The sequence below is a fragment of the Cetorhinus maximus genome, chromosome 18, assembly GCF_964194155.1.
Source record: "Cetorhinus maximus chromosome 18, sCetMax3.hap1.1, whole genome shotgun sequence".
NCBI lineage: Eukaryota > Metazoa > Chordata > Chondrichthyes > Lamniformes > Cetorhinidae > Cetorhinus > Cetorhinus maximus.
Genome location: NC_135896.1, coordinates 53146895 through 53165253, shown reverse-complemented (window position 1 = coordinate 53165253; position 18359 = coordinate 53146895). Strand labels below are relative to the sequence as shown.

The 18359-nt window shown below is 38.3% G+C and overlaps 1 protein-coding gene across 6 annotated transcripts in view; it reads right to left on the bottom strand.

Moving 5' to 3' along the window:
* daam1a (dishevelled associated activator of morphogenesis 1a) overlaps positions 1-18359 on the bottom strand; it is a 182894-nt gene that overhangs the window by 52105 nt on the left and 112430 nt on the right. For 3 of the 6 annotated variants that reach the window (XM_078562726.1, XM_078562727.1, XM_078562728.1), the window contains 13 exons: positions 13614-13685; positions 9098-9192; positions 8284-8617; positions 6361-6471; positions 5968-6071; positions 5820-5886; positions 5602-5719; positions 4954-5092; positions 4763-4821; positions 3023-3214; positions 2444-2754; positions 2009-2116; positions 28-57 (listed from right to left, as the gene is read on the bottom strand). In XM_078562726.1, coding sequence (XP_078418852.1) covers positions 28-57; positions 2009-2116; positions 2444-2754; positions 3023-3214; positions 4763-4821; positions 4954-5092; positions 5602-5719; positions 5820-5886; positions 5968-6071; positions 6361-6471; positions 8284-8617; positions 9098-9192; positions 13614-13685 — 1740 coding nt within the window. Of the gene's footprint in view, positions 1-27; positions 58-2008; positions 2117-2443; positions 2759-3022; positions 3215-4762; positions 4822-4953; positions 5093-5601; positions 5720-5819; positions 5887-5967; positions 6072-6360; positions 6472-8283; positions 8618-9097; positions 9193-13613; positions 13686-18359 lie in introns of all 6 variants that reach the window. The other 3 variants (XM_078562724.1, XM_078562729.1, XM_078562725.1) reach the window with 3 other exon arrangements.

The window sequence follows — 18359 nt, the reverse complement described above, 5'->3', positions numbered from 1 at the left end:
TTCCACTTTATTAAAGCACATGCTTACCTGCTTGGAATGATTGCTCAGAAAGAAGTCCTAAATGCAGGCCAAAGGCAAAAGGAGGATAACAGGTAGCATCAGTTAATAGCAATAAAAAAACTGCAGTTCAGCGATTGTTGCAAAATGGGAAATAAAATAACAAAGCACAATAATGTAAAGAATTTTCAAAACAAAATGCGATTGGAGATATATGTGCATCAAGCAAGAACGCCATCTGCCGAAGTTAACCCTTTCACCATTACAAGGAAGCTCAGGCATAGATGTTGCCAATGAGTGCAAGTTCTATCAGAACCTGGATAATAGCATCTTTGTTGAAGTTATCAAACTACATATTCCAAATATAGTCTGTTCACAGAATGTCAAAATGGATATGAAATTTAAATGATCCTAAGTGTCAAATTTGTAACACTTCAATCCTGTGAAAACTAATGCTATTTTGGTAATTTTTACTGGAGATTATATGCATGTCCATATTGCTGAAAGGGTTGGAGTGTCTGAACGTGTTGGGTGATCAAGCAGTAATGCTGCATATTATAAAGCAAGTTATAGCATGCAAATCAGAGTCAACTTAAAAAAGTCATATCAACATTTTTGCAATCCCAGTATGTTTTGTTAAACTTAAAGGCAATTCATACAATGTTTTTAAAATTTTGAGAAGAAAATAATAAGCTTGAAATTCAAAATGAATGGAAACATAGCAGGTTGAGGATAAAACAAATTTTACTTTTATAACGTCACTTTGCCAGAGCAATGCAAAACTAATTACACTGTCCTGTTCTCAGAGTAGCCCAGTAGATTCCTCTGCTTCACTGTTTGTTCCCTTTGCCTTTAAAAAGGTGCAACGGTCTCTGGCGCAAATACTTTTCATGCTCTCCCAACTCTGAACATAAAGAAATTTCCACTAATTTCTCTCTCTCTTTCAGTGAGGATTTTTGATGAATTACTCATCAATGGCTCATCATGCAGAGAATATAGTCTTTCACAAGAACACAAGAAATAGGAGCAGGAGTAGACCATAGGGCCCTTCGAGCCCGTTCCACCATTCAATACAATCATGGCTACTCTTGGGCTGCAACTCCATTTTCCCACCTGTTCCCCATGTCCCTTAATCCCCTGCATGTCCAAAAATTGGTCTATCCCAGCCTTAAATGTATTAAATGTAGTGATGGAGCATCCACAATCCACTGGGGTAGAGAATTCCAACGATTCACAACCCTTTGAATTAAGTAATTTCTCCTCATCTGAGTCCTATATGATTGGCTCCTTATCCTGAGGCTGTGTCCCCATGTTTTAGACTCCCCAACTGTCAAAAACAATCTTTCAGCAGTCACCCCTGTCAAACCCACACCCCTCAGAATTTTGTAGGTTTCAATGAGATCGCCTCTCATTCTTCTAAATTTCAGAGAATAAAAGCCGAATTTACTTAGCCTTTCATCATAGGACAACCCCTTCATCCCAGGGACCAATCAAGTGAACCATCACTGTGTGTACCCAATCAAAAAGAAAGGCTTCATTTTTTTCAAAAACCTCCACTGAACACAGTAACAGAAGTAGGCTATCGAAACACTCCAGCCTCTGTGCTGCATTGGAAATTGTCATAATATCACAGTATTGATTGGCTGACTGTTCTTGTGTTTTGCATTCTAAACAAAAATTTAGATCATGTCGGTGATACTGCTACATTTCTCTGGATACTGCAGAGCTATTGGAAACATGTTGGATAAGTAATCCATCTATCACTACAATAAAATGTGTTAGCATAACTGCTAAATATCTCTGAATTAAAGGAATGCATTGTTCCATTGCTAAAACATACAGATATTACATATTTCACAGTAATCCTGAGAAACAAAACAATGTGAATATATTTATTTGGCCATAAATAATTTAATAATTGATCTGGTCAACACATGGTTTTCTGTGTTGCCTTTTATGCTGATGTTTGTTCCATGTTTTTTGAAGCAGGAACTTCATTTGGGTTAGTTACCTGTTGCCTTTGGTAAGCAGAAAATGTCTTTTCTATGTCTTCCAAGTCAAGCACTTTGAAAACACTCAAATCATCAATTTCTATCCAGATTGTTTCCCCAAGTTTGTTCTATAAAAAGCAATAAAAAAACTAATTCAGATGAAAGGTTCAAAATGCAGATTATCACTGTGCAAAAATGATAAAATAGACCTTAAAGTCATTAATTTGCTGTTTCTTAGAACAATTTTCAATTGCACATATTGTAAGCCTACTGTAAGCCTTATTTAAAAATGGATATATTACTAGGAAGATTAATTACTATAACAGCTCAGTAAAATTTAAATAAATTCAGTCAATGCAAATAAAACATTTCAACTTAATTCTTGTTGGACAAGGTTAATCAAACCAAAAATGGTATCCTACTGTTACTTATAATATTAACCAGGTATAACTCACCTCTGGTAATTTGGACCAGTTGAAGGATTTCAAAGCATTTCCTGGTTGTGGAATATTTTTCTTCTTGAGTCCTGGACCCAAAGGGGCTCCAGGAGGAGGTAGTACACCACTCAAAAGTGGCAGACCTGGAGGTGGAGGGGGTCCGCCTGGGGGTGGGGGTGGTGCTGGTGGCAGCAATCCACCTAGCGGTGGCAGCGGTGGTGGTGCTGGTGGTGGAGGGGTATCACCTACTGAAGGAATTGCAGGTGGTATTGGACCACCAGGGGCTCCAGGTGTTGAAAGGGGGCCACCAGGAACTCCAGAATACCTTGCTCTCTAAAATTGAAGCAAAATTGCAAAGAAAGCATTAGGCAATGAACTGTCAATGTTCTAACACGATTAACTCCAAGGCACTTTCTTGGAACACTGTAGCATGCCACAAGATTTATGTTCTCAACATCTTATCCCTATGATCAAATGTAATATATATGGTTTTTCAACTGTGTACTACCATTAATGGAAGTATTGTAAATAAATTACCAAATGTGGCACTGTTTACATTTAACAAGTGGTAAAACATGCTTAACTACGTATAGAAACTTGCATTGCTTAGATCCTGGATCTGGACCATAAGATCAGCTGCCTGTTTCTTGGCAGCTTTGTGCTCCTGAGATTCTCTTTCCAGTTTTTCTTTCATTTTATTCAGCGTTTGCATCATCTCTTCTTTTTCCTGTGCCTTAGCTTCACATTCCCGCTCTTTTTTCTCCAGTTTTTGCTGTAGCTCATTGTGCTCTATAACCAAAGAGATCACTTTGAGATTCCTGATCAGCAAAAAGCCACAGCCTCTCTTACAAACAATAGCTTCAGTTAATTAGGTTTTATTAAAATAAAGTTTGACATTGTTTGCCAAGCTTGGGAAAAAGAAAACCCCAAACCCTACTAAAAAATGCCCACTAAGATCCCAGATTCAACCCCTGCTCCGTTCAGGGTTAGCTGGGCTCAAATAATGCAGATTTTAAAGAGCTACACTTGTCCTTAGCAGCCTTGAGATACTGATAGTCATTTGGTAGTACAGAACTTGAGTATTGCTGAAAAAGAGGCATGTCTAAGCTTTTTGGTCTTGCACTCATCAGGACACTCGCAAGAATACCAATATAAGAGGGAAAACAACAATTTATATTGTATGCTAAGAGAGTGCTGATTGGTTGGCAAGCCATGTTACCATGAAGAATGTAGCACTGATGGTGACTGACAGTTAACTGCCAAGCAGAGTTTGAAATTTAAACCAGGCAACTTGACCCTGATTCCTCAGGGCAATGCCTTGACCAATGAGTCAGCGAATGGCTGTTACATAATTTGTTTAGCTGAAACAGGTGCAGTGTATGTAACATGTTCTTTCTGTCTGCAAAGAACAGGGTCCTGTGTATTAATAAATGTAGCTTCCAGTACACGCAAATGTGTTACATCACGAGCCTGACTGAGATTCTTAAATTGGTTGTCAGCATAGTTCTTAGCTCATTGGACAAATCCTCATCAGGCTAAGAATTACACTGACAACCAATTTAAGATTGTCAGTCAGGCTCGCAATGTGGCACATCTGCGTGTACTGGAAGCTACATATATTAACACACAGGGCCCTGTTCTTTGCAAACAGGAAGAACATGTACATACATTGCACCTGTTTCAGCTAAACAAAATATGTCACTGCCATTCGCTGGCTCATTCCTCAGGGCAATGCCTTGACCAATCAGCATCAAACTGCCTGGTTTAATTTCAAACAACACTTGCCAGTTAACTGTCAGTCATCAGTGATGCATTCTCCATGGCAACACTACTTGCCAACCAATCAGCACTTTCTTCACATACTGTATAAATTGTTGTTTTTCCCCCCTTATATTGGTATTCTTGCGAGTATCCTGATGAGTGCAAGATGAAAACCTTAGACATGTCTCTTTTTTCAACAATACTTGAGATACTGATAGGAAGTGGAGAATCGTCAGTCAGGTGGTCCTACTCATGATTGCTATTCACTAACTCCTGCTGGAGGATACATAAAGAGTATGTATGGACATCAGGTTGGCTGTGATGACCTACATGTTGTACAGTCTATTCCAATTCACAGTCTAAGTTTACACATGAAAAATTACTCTTGAAGAGTTATTGGCAGGATACTGATGCCGATAAAACAGCAAATTTAGTAACAATTAGCACCCTTAGGAAAGAAGAAAACTTGGTGAGGGAGGTAAAATTACATTTAAAGCTATTCTGATTACTGAACAGTACCCATCAGAGCAAAAAAAGTTAAAAACACTAAATTTCTCAAGTGAATAATGATCGCACCTTTTCGCATTTTTTCTGCTTGTTCCTTCCATTGTTTGACTTCATTTTCATTAACCAACCTATTTATGTTAAACATTGATTACAAAAAGTCACAATAAGATTTAGCACATGAGAACATAATATTCTTCATAAGTAAAATGTCTAATACTGTAATTCTAAGACATAGAAAACTAAACAGAAAACAGACTTACATTCTAACAACATTCTTCACGTTGAAATTTTCCAGGGGAGTAACATCAGGATCATGCCCTTTATCATTCTGCAAAACTATCTGCTGCAATATTCGATCCAGCAGTAGCCAATATTGTACAGTGTTTCCACTTCGCTTATCTGGGGGGCAGGGTGGGGGAAGAGAAGAGAAAAAAAAGGAGGCAATTATTAAAGTGGAATGAAATCAAGAGCAGAATTTACAAACCAGTTCAAATAGCATTCAAAGAAGATTGTAAGATCAGTAATTAAGACAGTGAGAGAGTACTATTCAAAAACATCTCCACAACATAAACCAGAATAGTTATAATATTCGGGCTTCAGCATGAGTACAACTGGTTGATATAAGGATTAGGTAGTCAACAACATTACTGTAATAAAAGCTACATGGATGCATTGTTACTTTGCAAAAGTTTATACTGTATTAGCAGATTTAATGTGTGGAGTAAACCATATCATCCAATTGTTTTTAAACAGATTTCAAAAATATTTCAGGTAAGTTACACTAATTAAACGAGTTGATCATATTTCCAGATCAAGTTTTATTTAGACTTCCTTTCATTTTATTCACTCTTCGACTGAAAAAAAATGAATGCAACATTTTGCTAAATAAATTGTTGTACAGTACTCACATGGCATTTGGAGACAATGATGGAGAATTGACATAAAGTGTGGGTATGCATCTGTATAGCTGATTTTTTTCTTAACCAGTTCAAACAACTGGGTAGCACTCTTTGTGTCGATGTGGACCTGAAGTAATATGTTCAGTCATGAGTTAACAGAGCAAACTTTGTATTCATTTTCATATTTTACAAAGGCACAAAACACAAGTAGCGACTCATCTACTTACCATTTCAAATCTTTTTGCTAGTTCCATTTCGTCCTCATTTCTAAGCATCTCAAAGAAATCCAAATGCCTAACAAATTATCAAAATTAGTATAAAATTGGGACCAGTAATTAGTTTCAATTTTGCTTCTTGAAAATAAAGTACACTTACCTATCTAAAGTTGCATTTTCATGTTCACGTAATTTGTCAATAACAGGTTGAATACCTAACATCAAAAATTCGTATCGAAGATGTACTCTAAAATCCAGACTTTCCTATTGAAACAAAATAATCAGTGCTATAACAGATTTTCCTTTCTCCACAGATAAAGGTTTAAAAATCTAAATTGTAAATGGGGTGTGGGGGTGGGGGAGAGTGAGGGAAACTTGGTCAACAGCCACAGTATGGAATAGGCCAATAGCAAACAATTTTACACTGCACCCAGATAAACGATGCATATTGGGCACAGTAGCAAATCAGCAGCCCATTTTATATCAACCTGTTTCACACTACTGACATTGATCAATTTCAAACCCCCTCAATAGTCAGGATGAAATTTCTTACCTCTCCTGACCCTTGACTTAAGACAGCATTAATGAAAGACATGACGGCAGTTTTGAGATTCACTTCATCCTTATATCTGCCTGTATTTCTGTCCAAGTCATTGACGAGAGTCTGAAGGAGAGAAAATGTACCACACAATTTGGTAAGAAAACAATATAGGAATACACTAAAAAAAAACCCCACTAAGTTTCTAATACAGAGGTATCTAGTGCTTTTGCTTTTTCTGTGGTAACTTCAAATTGAAAAGCAATATCTATTATTCCTGAGGGATTACAATTCAATCAAAAATCTAAATTTTGATCAACATATTGTCAAAAACATTCCCTCAAATTATTTTATGACCTCTCTTTGTATTATATGAGGAGATATCTAAATGTTGATGCTGTGTAGGTCACTAAAATACAGGCTTTAACAAAAGGAAAAATGCAGCAATGATCAATTGTCCTTTTTCTACCCCTTAAGGGTAACTTTAATATTGCGCTGAACATCTCCAAGGTGATACTTCATGCTGATGCTGAAGCCTTGGAAGAATAGCCCTCAAGTTAAAAATCCATGAATTATTAACGCTATTCTTTCCTTTTCAATTTATTAATGTGTGGCCAATCCTGATTGGGGATTTTGGAGGAGCAATAGGGAAGGTGTATACACTTCCTGCTGCCTCTTGGAATCCATAAAATGCTAAATCTTGAAGCTGGAAGCATAGAATTTGTCTCCTATACATTACTAGGTGGCATCACTAGTGGGAGTGCTACACATATGCCACTGATTGCACATCAAGGCAAAAGCATGAAAAAAATCAACAAGACAACGTATTTCTCTTCATTCCAGTTTCGGCGTCTTCTCTCTTACATGCATTGTTCCCAACCTGCTGCCGGTCCTGTCTCATAGCCAGCTGTACTTGGCATTGGGGTAGAGAACTGCCAGGTTTGAATCAGCAACCAAGGATAAAAAGGATGCCAGACCTGGTCTCTTCACACGCTTACTCACTGCCTGCAGCCTGTGGCTGAACGTAAATAAAAATCTATATGCAACCTGATATGTCTGGCCTCCCTGATCATGCAGGTACAAATCATACTTTGCTCCAACAAAACATTTTTCGTTGTGATTTTGAAAGATATTTGTGCATTGGATGGCAAGTACTTCCCATTTAGTCTCTTTAGCTGTTAAACAACCCATTTTCTAAAGTCACTTTTCAGCATTTACATTTTTAACTTTATAAAAATTACTGAACAATCTAGTAAACGGTCAGATCAGGAAAGCTAGTGGAGAAGAATTTAAAAAGGCAAACATTAGTAAAAGGTGGCAATTGAAGGAAAAGCAAATATTAGCTGGACCTTGCTGGAAGCACTGAGTAGGTGCTTACTTTGCATATATTTATATATTCAAATCAGCCCAAGGTACAATAATGTATTAGAAAACAAATGAACAAACATCATTTCAGCACCTAAATGACAGAACTACAAAGTTCAGGCTAAATGTCCTTTCTAGCAGAGACAAATATCATTTACTTTTTTTTTAATCATGTGTGAGGTGGATAAGTGAAAGCTCACACATTACTTTAATTCACAGGAACTGCACAAAAAGCAATTCAGTAATAAGAGACAGATATTTACAAAGTTAAGGAATCACGAGGTAAAACAGTTAGAAACTGCATGTTTGATCAAAATTTGATCAGTCTGTATTCTATCAGGGTAACATATCCCTGCTACAACTGGCTGGCAATGCATTCTAAACATAAATTGAAAAGCAGTTAGGCTGAAAAGTTTTTTCTTTTAAAAACAAAGTCAGGACAAACTAATTTAAGTACACTCCTCAGCAGTATTTTAATGGGTGATCAAATCTTTACATGAATATTTCCTTAATTCCATTTGACAAAATTGCACATTTTCATTTTGCAGTTCACAACTAGTGCACAAACTGTACCTGGAAGCGTGTTCTTTCACTTGCATATTTCTGGTAGTGCAGCATTGCCTCCAATACCTTCTTGTGGCCACCTGGCACCAAACACACAGCACCCAAAATTTCCAGGACCGCTACTTTAGTCTTTATGTTTTCTGTTGTAAGACTTTGAGCTATTACATTAATACTCTCTACATGAGCCAAAACATGGGCCCTGCCCTGAGAGTTGTTCATTAATGCTTTAATGCAGCCTATTAGAGAGGTATGTATTCGAGATTCTGATGTTTCGTAGTCCATACTTTTCAGAAAGTTCAGAATGCATGTTAACCCATCCAAGTCAATGAACCTGGTAACAAACCTGCCAAACAGAAGAACAACAGATTCAAAAAGAGCAGATTAAATAATCCAGTTGATCCTGTACAACTTAAAACACAGACTTGTCCCTCTCTAGATGGATGGTTAAAAACAAAAACTTATTACATCCTGCATCAGGAAGCTCTGCTTTGGGGGAAATACTACATTTGCAGATAATTTAAGGCAACTAAGAGATTTAAATAGAGGTTGGTAACAATGTAATGAATCTTTCAGTCTTCATGATGTACATTCACTGGATCTCAGTCAAGCAACCAAACAAAATAGTCATCTTTGAAAAGCTTTATACTCCATATGCTGATCTGCCAATGTACAAAATGAACAGAGCAAATTAAGAACCTAAAGAAAGCATTTTATACACTATAAGAGCAAGTTATAGAATTAATTGCAATTAATTCATCAAATAAAAATTCTGAATGCTTTCTTTAATATACAATCACATAATTATAGATCAAAGATAGGTTGCCTCATTGGTTGTGTTCTTAGTGCTGTTTTCAAACTCTCAATGGTTTTATTTCTTTCTTCCTCATCTTCTTTTTCCAAAGCCAAGAGCGATTTTCTCTAAAAAGGAAATAATGGTCAGCTCACTGATTCTTCATTTTATTGTTACAGCATGTGAAAACTGAGATGAAAAATTAACATATCTGCTGACACCATGCTTATACATTTTTTTCTTGATAATTTTATGACTAGGATTAGTGCCTCTGCTTCAGTCAATCTTTAGAATTGATGACATAAGGGTCTGCAATTCTGCACAACCATCAAGGTGACCATGACTGGCTGATACAAGAAAGGTGTGTAGAAAATATAATTTTCTCCGACATATAACTCAAGCATCTCACTGACATTAAGAAGCTATATTAAATAGCTCTGCCTAAATAGAGCCATTTCATTTGACACAGTGGTAGCCAGATTTTATGAATAGTTCTGGGAGTTAAAATATGGCCACCTGCTTAAGAAGCAGTGAGTTACCAAGATATCCATAATGGAGGAGTTCTAATTTTTTTTAATATCAGCATCATTCAGTTATTTAATTAACACTTCTCAATGTCAAACATCTCCAATGTATGGGCTTGGGGAGGTATGGGAATGCAGGGAAGAGAGAAATATCAGACCCAAGTAATTAGGTCATTTTCAATGTTCAGTCATGAGAAAATTCATATTGGAAGCCAATTGGCATCACCAACAAAATGCATTTTATTGACTTCAGGCGAACACATTCAACGCTCCATTGATATGTCCAATATGCTAATTTATTTTAATTCTTTCATGGGATGTGGGCGTTGCTGACAAGGCCAGCATTTGTTGCCCATCCCCAATTGCCCTTGAAATGAGTGGCCTACCAGGCTATTTCAGAGGACAGTCAAGAGTCAACCACATTGTTGAGAGTCTGGAGTCACATGTAGGCCAAGACCAGGATGGCAGATTTCTTTCCTTAAAGCATACCAATGAACCAGATAGGATTTGACAACAATTGATGATAGTTTCATGGTCACCATTACGGAGGCTAGCTTTCAATTCCGATCTATTAATTGAATTTAAAATTCCACCAGCTGGCATAGTGGGATTTGAACCCATGTCCCCAGGGCCTTAGCCTGGGCCTCTGGGTTACTAGCTCAGTGGCATTACCACCATGCCACCGTCTCCCCATGTTTATTTGTTCCTAGGAAGATAGCAACAGGAATAGGCAATTCAGCCCTTGAGCTCATTCCACTATTCAATTAGATCATAGCTAATATGTAACCACTACATTTACCCACTTTTGTTCCATATCCCTTGAAAACACTAACTGAAAGCAAAATCATCTCACTTGAAGATTTCAATTGACTGTTTTTACAGGCACAGTTCCAGATTTCAATTGACTTTTTTTTTAAAGAAAACATTCTTCCTGATTCCACTCTGGCCTGGCTGTAATTTTAAAGAAGATGCCCCATTTTCTGGATTCTTCCACCAGAGAAATAGTTTTTCTGCATCCAATCCATCAAATGCTTTTATCATTTTAAACACTTCAATTAGATCAGACCTCAGTTTTCAAAATGAAATGGAATGCAAACCAAATTTTATACAACCTGTTCTCATAACGTAGTCTTTCACACCCAGGCATAATCCTAACGACTCTGCACTTTACCTCCTCCAATGTCAACATATCCTTCCTGAGGGTTAGTGTCCAGAAGTAAATGCAGTACCCCAAATAAAACCATAAGACATAGGAGCAGAAATTAGGCCATTCGGCCCATTGAGTCTGCTCCGCCATTCAATCATGGCTGATAAGTTTCTCAACCCCATTCTCCCGCCTTCTCCCCGTAACCTTTGATCCCCTTACCAATCAAGAACCTATCTATCTCCGTCTTAAATACACTCAATGACCTGGCCTCCACAGCCTTCTGTGGCATTGAATTCCATAGATTCACCACTCTCTGGCTAAAGAAGTTTCTCCTCATCTCTGTTCTAAAAGGTCTTCCCTTTACTCTGAGGCTGTGCCCTAATGAGGTCTATTTAAGGCTGTGTAGAACTGAAACATCATATACTCACTTTGCATTCTAACTCTTTAGATAAAGACCAACATTTCATTAGCCTTTTTCATCATTTTCTGCAGTTGATCGTCATTTGTGAGAAAAATCTTTGCTCCTCCACTGCTGCCATTAAGACCTCACACTTCTACCATACTAAACTCCCATTTGCTATATGTTGTACTCTCACTTGATCTGTCTACATTCCTCTTCAATTTTTTGCTCCAATCTAGACAAATTGCAGTGCCTCCTAACTTAGTGTCACCTGCAAACTTGGATGTAGAGCTCTCCATCACTTCATTCACATTTTGAATAAAGCTAGTTAAAAAAAAACAGAAGCCCCAATACAGATCCTTGAGAAACACTACTTATGGATCGATAATTTGCTCACCCAAGTCGTTTCATATTCAGAGGTGGAAACTATCAGGTCCTAGAGGTTTGTCTATCTTAAGTCCCATTATTTTCTCCATTACCCCTTTTTCCAAAATTTGTATTAATCCACTAAGTTTCTCACTTTGACTTAATTTTAAGCTGTCTTGTACTAACAAAAAAGTTGTATTTATATAGCATCCCTAATTTAGAAAAACATTTTAAAGGCACTTCACAGGAGTGTTATCAAACAAAATTTGACACTGCTGCATATGATATACGAGCAGATGGGGCATACGTGTAGTTTTACAGAGAGTCTTAAGAGGAAGGAAAGGTACAGGCAGAGGGGTTTGGGGAGGGAATTCCAGTGTAGAGCCTTGAGAGCTGAAGGCATGGCTGCCAGTGATGAAGTGATTACAATCGCTGGTATGTGGTCTTTTTCCTTCACTGTGAAACAGATAAACTGTATTCATTTAACAAGTATGTTACTTCCTTACTGTCACTTATAGTCTCACTTTATCTTTAATGGGCCTACATTCCGTTTTACCACTATTTTCTCAATATATTTCTAAAAGATTTGATGTTTGCTCCAAAATCCCTTGCAAGTTTTCATATTCCCATTTTGTGCCTCATGACTTGCTTTGTATCCTGTTGTTGGTTTTTAAACCTTGTCCAGTCTGCTGAATTTCCACTTCTCCGTGCATTTGAGAGCACTTTCTCTTTTAGTTGATATGGTTTCTTACACAACCAGAGTCAACAATTGAACTAGCTACACAAATGGAGCCTGTGTGTGTTAGAGATGAGCACTGGTTTCGTAATGTACCAAATACTTTGAATATTTCCTACTATTTGTCTGTGGTTCATCATAGTTTACTGTGTTTAAGTCATTCCTTATCTCTTCAAAGTTTGCCTTAAATTTAAATTCTTGCTTTGTGATTCCCTTCTCCTTCAAGCCCAATATTAAATTCAAGATCAGTAGCGAAACCAACTGCCAATGCAGTGCTGCAGAAACAGAAGCAATCCTAAGGCACATCTAAAGAATGTCAAATTTGTACCAAGTGAAGTCAAATATAACCCATCAGAATAAATATTTCCAATGCAAATCTGACCAGTTCTATTCAGTGTTCTATGCATTCTGATGCAAAACAGGCACAGCTTTACAACAGCCCAAGCTGAAATCCATAATAAAGAGCATCACACTGGGAGCTTAGAGTGGCTCAATGAGTTATCCAGTGAGGAGCTGGACTGTACAGATCAGGAAGGTCTTGGCTTCAAACCATGATCTATGCTGATTTTTCTGATTTCAGCTAGACCAGGAGTAGGGATACTATAATTGATTTCTGCACACATGAGCTGGAAGGACAAGGCCAAATTCCCACCTTGCTTGATATTCATTGGCCCCTCCTGGAGGTGCATGTGCAGATATTGTGTGAAGTCAGATCAAGCTTGGTTGCAAAATTCCACTGCGATTGAATAACCTATTGGCACTCATGGGCAAAGTTTTCACATTTGAGAATAACAGTTTGGATGAGGTACCAGATGTTTATCTGTATCCATGGAACTCTACTCAAAATCTTCATGAGATGAGAAAATGGATTAGAAAGAAAAAGAGGCGCTAATTCAAAGAAAGCATATCTGAGCGATGGTGATTTGCCGAATGTGAAAAATTTATAATTCAGGAACAAGTGTGTGTTAACCAAGTGGTGTTACAGAATTTCTGTCTTAATGCTTAAATGTCTTGACCTTCTGGCATTTAGTGAATGCTTTGGAAAAACTTGGAACTTGAAGTAAGATAAAGTGTTCTCTTGGGAAGGTATTAGTTCAGAGCTACTACAGTCTAGAGTTGAAGGTACAAAATTCCACACTCACCAACAGTGCTCTAGGAATTTGAATTAAAGGTTAATATTGAGAGAAGCAAAATTCTAAATTGAGTTGCAATGAAATAGCTGCTTCCCACCCCACTGCCCCCATTCATTAAAGTTTTTTTTAAAACAGCTTCTTTGTATAGCAATATGCATTGTAGAAAAGTACTAATAGAATTATGACTACACTTGACGAATAAATTGGTTTATAAATGTAGGGAAACACAAAAGAGGCACTCACGACTGCCATAGAGTTCAACTGATCGATGTAAAACTCTGGCCAGCTTGTGGCTCCTTTATTTTCTTCTTGTTCCTAAAGAAAAGACAGATTTCACAAATTAGCATCACATCCACACCAAATATATTTTGGAAGGAGAGGAATGGAAGGGTTTATTAACAGGAATAGATTGAACTTTTCCCAATGAGTTACAGGGTAAATATCACCAAGTACAGTACTAATACATACAAACCAGAAGATTCCAGGTTTGATGTCTGGCCTATGCTGAGTTAGCCACTCTCAGCTAGGGGGGTGGTTAAAGCTGCAGCATCGCTTTCCTGGGTTACAATAAGAAAATCTGCCAGGGTTGCTGCTCCCGAGCACTACCTGGTCACCTCTGCTTCCAAGCATGATCAAACATACACTGAAAACAGGATAAGGCTCAGGTCTGATAACCTCTTCAGTGAATAGCCAGCCAATACATTGCACAAACTACCAGGAGGAATGGCCACTATGTATCAGAAATGCTAATTGGGGTGGGGTGGGAATCAAAGAGTAAGGCTGTATTTAAGCAGCAAAGGGTACAACAGAGACTGACAGCTGGTGTAGAATACTGAGGTAGGGTGTAGCAAGCGCATGGAAAGATTTGAAGGTGAGAATGAGCAACTTCGAGTCAGTTTGCTAAGAAACCAGAAGCCAATGGAGCTTGGTAATGACTGGCTCGATGCGAATGCAGGGGAGGAAGTTGGCTTTAGAATTTTGCATATGTTGCAATTTCAGTTGATTGAAATGGGGGAAGTTGGGGAAATCAAGCTTCAAGGTGGTAAAAACATTGACTTAAGGTTTTAGCAAAAAGAAAAGCAAGAGCTATGGATACAGGCAGGCAATATTTCAAGATATTATAACATTTTGACAATTGTCAAAAGGGGGAAATCCATAGCAATGGAAGTTCACAGGAAAAGAATCCACAATCAATTCAGTATGTATATTGAAAGTAACAGAAGCACGAGCTAATCTACAGAAATGATGGGCCGCTCACAGAATAAACCTCAAGTTGCTTACTCTATGGTTAAAAACTTAGGCCTAAATGAGGAAATGTGCATGCATGATTTTATGCCATCTCTTTATTAACGATAGCAAAAAAAACTCTTAAGATGACATGAGGTTTTCCCCCACTGGGGAAAAGAAAGTATTTTCTTACAAATAAATATGACTTGCAGTGTCTAGTGACTGGGGTAAAAACAGCCTGTCAGGACAGGAGATTGACATGTAGTAGAGGATATTCAAGGTTTTAAAAAGAAAAAATTTCGTCAGTTGACAAAAACCATGTTACAAAAACAGTGATACAAATTTATGGCAAAATTTTTTTATATTTGTTCATGGGATGAGGATATCACTGGCGAGGCCAGCATTTACTGCCCATCCCCAAATGCCCTCAAGATGGTGGTGAGCTGCCTTCTTGAACTGTGCAGTCCATGTGGCATAGGTACACCCAGTGCTATTAGGATTGGCGTTCCAGGATTTTGAACAAGCGACAGTGCAGGAACAACGGAAGGAATAAATTTTAGTGTACCAGTACATTTATTATTTATATAAAACAATACTCGAGTTTAAGGAATACTAGATCTTCTAATACACAAAAGTTGCCAAAGCAGCATAAAAATACCAAGCTAGACGCTGCAAAATGACACAAATGCCGAGTATCACAGCTTTTCTCTACATAACAGCCCCAATGTAGGGAATGGTAGTGTTACGAATTCACCTCATTAAGCTTATGTATAGTGCAATTTGATAATGATTGAAAGCCTTAATTTGTTTGAATTAAGGAATTGTTAAAAATTTTAAAAGTCTTCAAGTTGGCATCCTAAGTGCCAAAATACTATAATGTAGCTCTAAGGAGAAAAAACACAGGAGTGAACTGAGGTTATCACTGGAATACATTTGTACGTTTGGACTTCAGTAAGGTTAGCATTAGCAGTAAACAGAAGCCAAAACTGGGGCCTGAATTTCATGTTTAGCATGCGCGCCAAGTCAGCGAGAGCGGAAGCAGATGTGGAATCCGCTCCCGGCCGCAGTCACATTAATTTCACGCTGGATGGCCATTAAAGGTCCGCGTCCTCTCAAGGGTCAGGAAGGGCCAGGCAGGGGCAAGAGCCTGTCAGACGCCAGGTCCAATGGTGACCCGGCAGACACTTTAAAACCAGCAGAGGCAGCTACCTGAAGGCTGCCAGGGGAGAATCTCTGGAGTCTGTCCAGGAGACTGGAACAATGTCTCAAGTGGAAACCTGGAAAACAAGGCTTTAGGCAAAGTATTCTGCTAACGCAAACTTATGAAAGAAGAACAGTCTGCACGACAAAGTTCTGCAAACTCCCTGTTCGATTAAAAGCTTCAAATGCAGTTACGTAAATCATCCCAATACTTATCACAAAATCACTTGACCTTGGTATCTCTGACTAACGGCACCAAGGCAAAAAATCCTCGTCATAGCTGATACGATTCCCAACTCAGGACTGAGATACTCCACAAAGTCATCAAATTTCTGCCCATTTGTCATTAGATTGTTTTATTTTTCCATATTTATTGACGGACTAGAACATTACTTCTATAGTTTCATACCAAGAGTTGGATTTTGAAAGAAAACATGACTATTGAGAAGAGCACTGTGGGAAGAAAATGGTTAAGGGCGAAGGGGCATTTCTTGCCACCCATCATTCAAAGGTAAGAGGGGAGAGTGATAATGGTTAAGGCCAGGGTGTCTGACAGCAGAGCAAGGGGGAAGGGGACATCTAGGGAGTGAGTGGGTAGGTCAAAGATGAAAAAGAGAGATAGTGATGGGAGTGACGGATATCGATGGTAGGAAAATGAATGGGTAGGACACAGTGGAAGGAAGGAGACAGGAAGGGGCTGCTAATGGCCACTTTTTAACCTGCAATCCTTTGCCTAAATGCAGTCTGTTGACATTGGTGACTTCTTGCTAAACCGCATGGGAAATTAAAATAAAGCAGCAGAGGAAAGAAAGAGATACATAAGAAGGTGGGGCATGGAGAGAAATAGCAACACAAAGATCACCAGTGACAGGTGCAGCATTCCCCAACTTATGTGCAATGCCCCTGGAACTCAGCTAATGGAGTTTTTTTCCTCACATACATGCAAGTTCCTTCCTGGAAAAATAAGCTACCCAACTTGTAATTTAAAAAAATAATTTTTTTAAAAATTGTTGATTTTTAACAGGTTAACTTCTGTGAACCCCAAGAAACGGATACCCTGGTAAAAGTTTATTCTATGAAACAAGTAATGGTACACACATTCTACTCCCTTCAGAACACTGACTTTTACTCCTTTGGCTAATCTTTACATCTTGCCAACACTAACTGCAATTGAAGTCTGTAATGTTTAAATGAACCTCAACAAGCATGTGGTCTCTCAAGGGAACTTCTATTAGAATGGCAACAATCCAAGCAGTTTATTGACCAACCACTAGATGTTTGCTAGATTACACTGAATAGTACTCTTGAATGTTCACAGTTCTTGACTTTTGTTTTTTTAAAAACTAAACACCTGTAATCAACTGCAAATAGGTGTGCATATTAAAATATTAGAAAGGCAAAATGCAAACTGATTTAGAAAATAAAATTTTACTTCTGGCATTTGGAAGAAGTGCAGTAGCTGTATCACAGGTTTGAATACTATATAAAGAACTGACAGGTGGTTATATTAATGTCTGCTCATACTGACCCTGTGTCCAAATACTTTGAAATTTAATCCTCATGTTCATATTTTTTTGTTTCTAACTTGTAGTTTTAATTTCTAGGTTCATTGCAGGAGTTTCTAATTTACAAACTTATAATTTACAGAAATTCGACAACTTCTCTCTAGTGCCTTTAATATAACAAAACATTCCATGACACTTCACAGGAGCTTAAAGTAGCAAAAATTAGACACCAAGTCATTTGTGGCAATATTGGGGCAGATGGCCAAAAGCTTGGTCTAAGGTGGGTTTTATGGAGTGCCTTAAAAGGAGGAAAGAGGCATAGAAGTTCAGGGAGGTAATTCCAGACCTTAGGGCCTAGGCAGCTGAAGGAACAGCTGACAATGGTGAGACAATTAAAATTGAGGGTGCTCAAGATGTTAGATGAATGCAGATATCTCAGAGCATTGCAGAGCTAAAGGAGATTATAGGAGGTAGGGAGAGGTGAGGCAATGGAAGAAACTGAATACAAGGAGCCAATATAGGTCAGCAAGCACAAGGGAAGTAGGTGAATGGGGCTTGGTGTAAGGACACTGGCAGCAGAGTTTTGGATGGCATCAAGTTTACAAAGGATTGAATGTGGGAAGGCAGCCAGGTGTGTGTTAGAGTCTAGAGGTAACAAAGCATAAAAAAGGGTTTCAGCAGCAGATGAGCTGAGGTGATTCTACAGAGGTGGAAATAAGTCTTAGTGATGGCATGGGTATGTAGTCGAAGGCTCATCCCACCATCATATATGATACAAAGGTTGCAAACAATCTGTTTCGGTCTCAGACTGTTGCCAGGGAGGGGGATGGAGTTAGCAGCTAGGGAACAGAGTTTGGAGCAGGGATGCTCCAGGAAATGCCAACTTTGAAGCAGTTCTGCTCTTCTCTCCAACAGGATTTCAGTTTGTCTCTTATCTTGTTCATCTTCATTGCTTCCTATTTCTCTCCTCGTGTTTGACCAGATATCCACCAAAACTCACTTTCACAGCCACATTTCCTTCCTTCACAACTGTCTCCAGCTCCAACTTATTCCACGT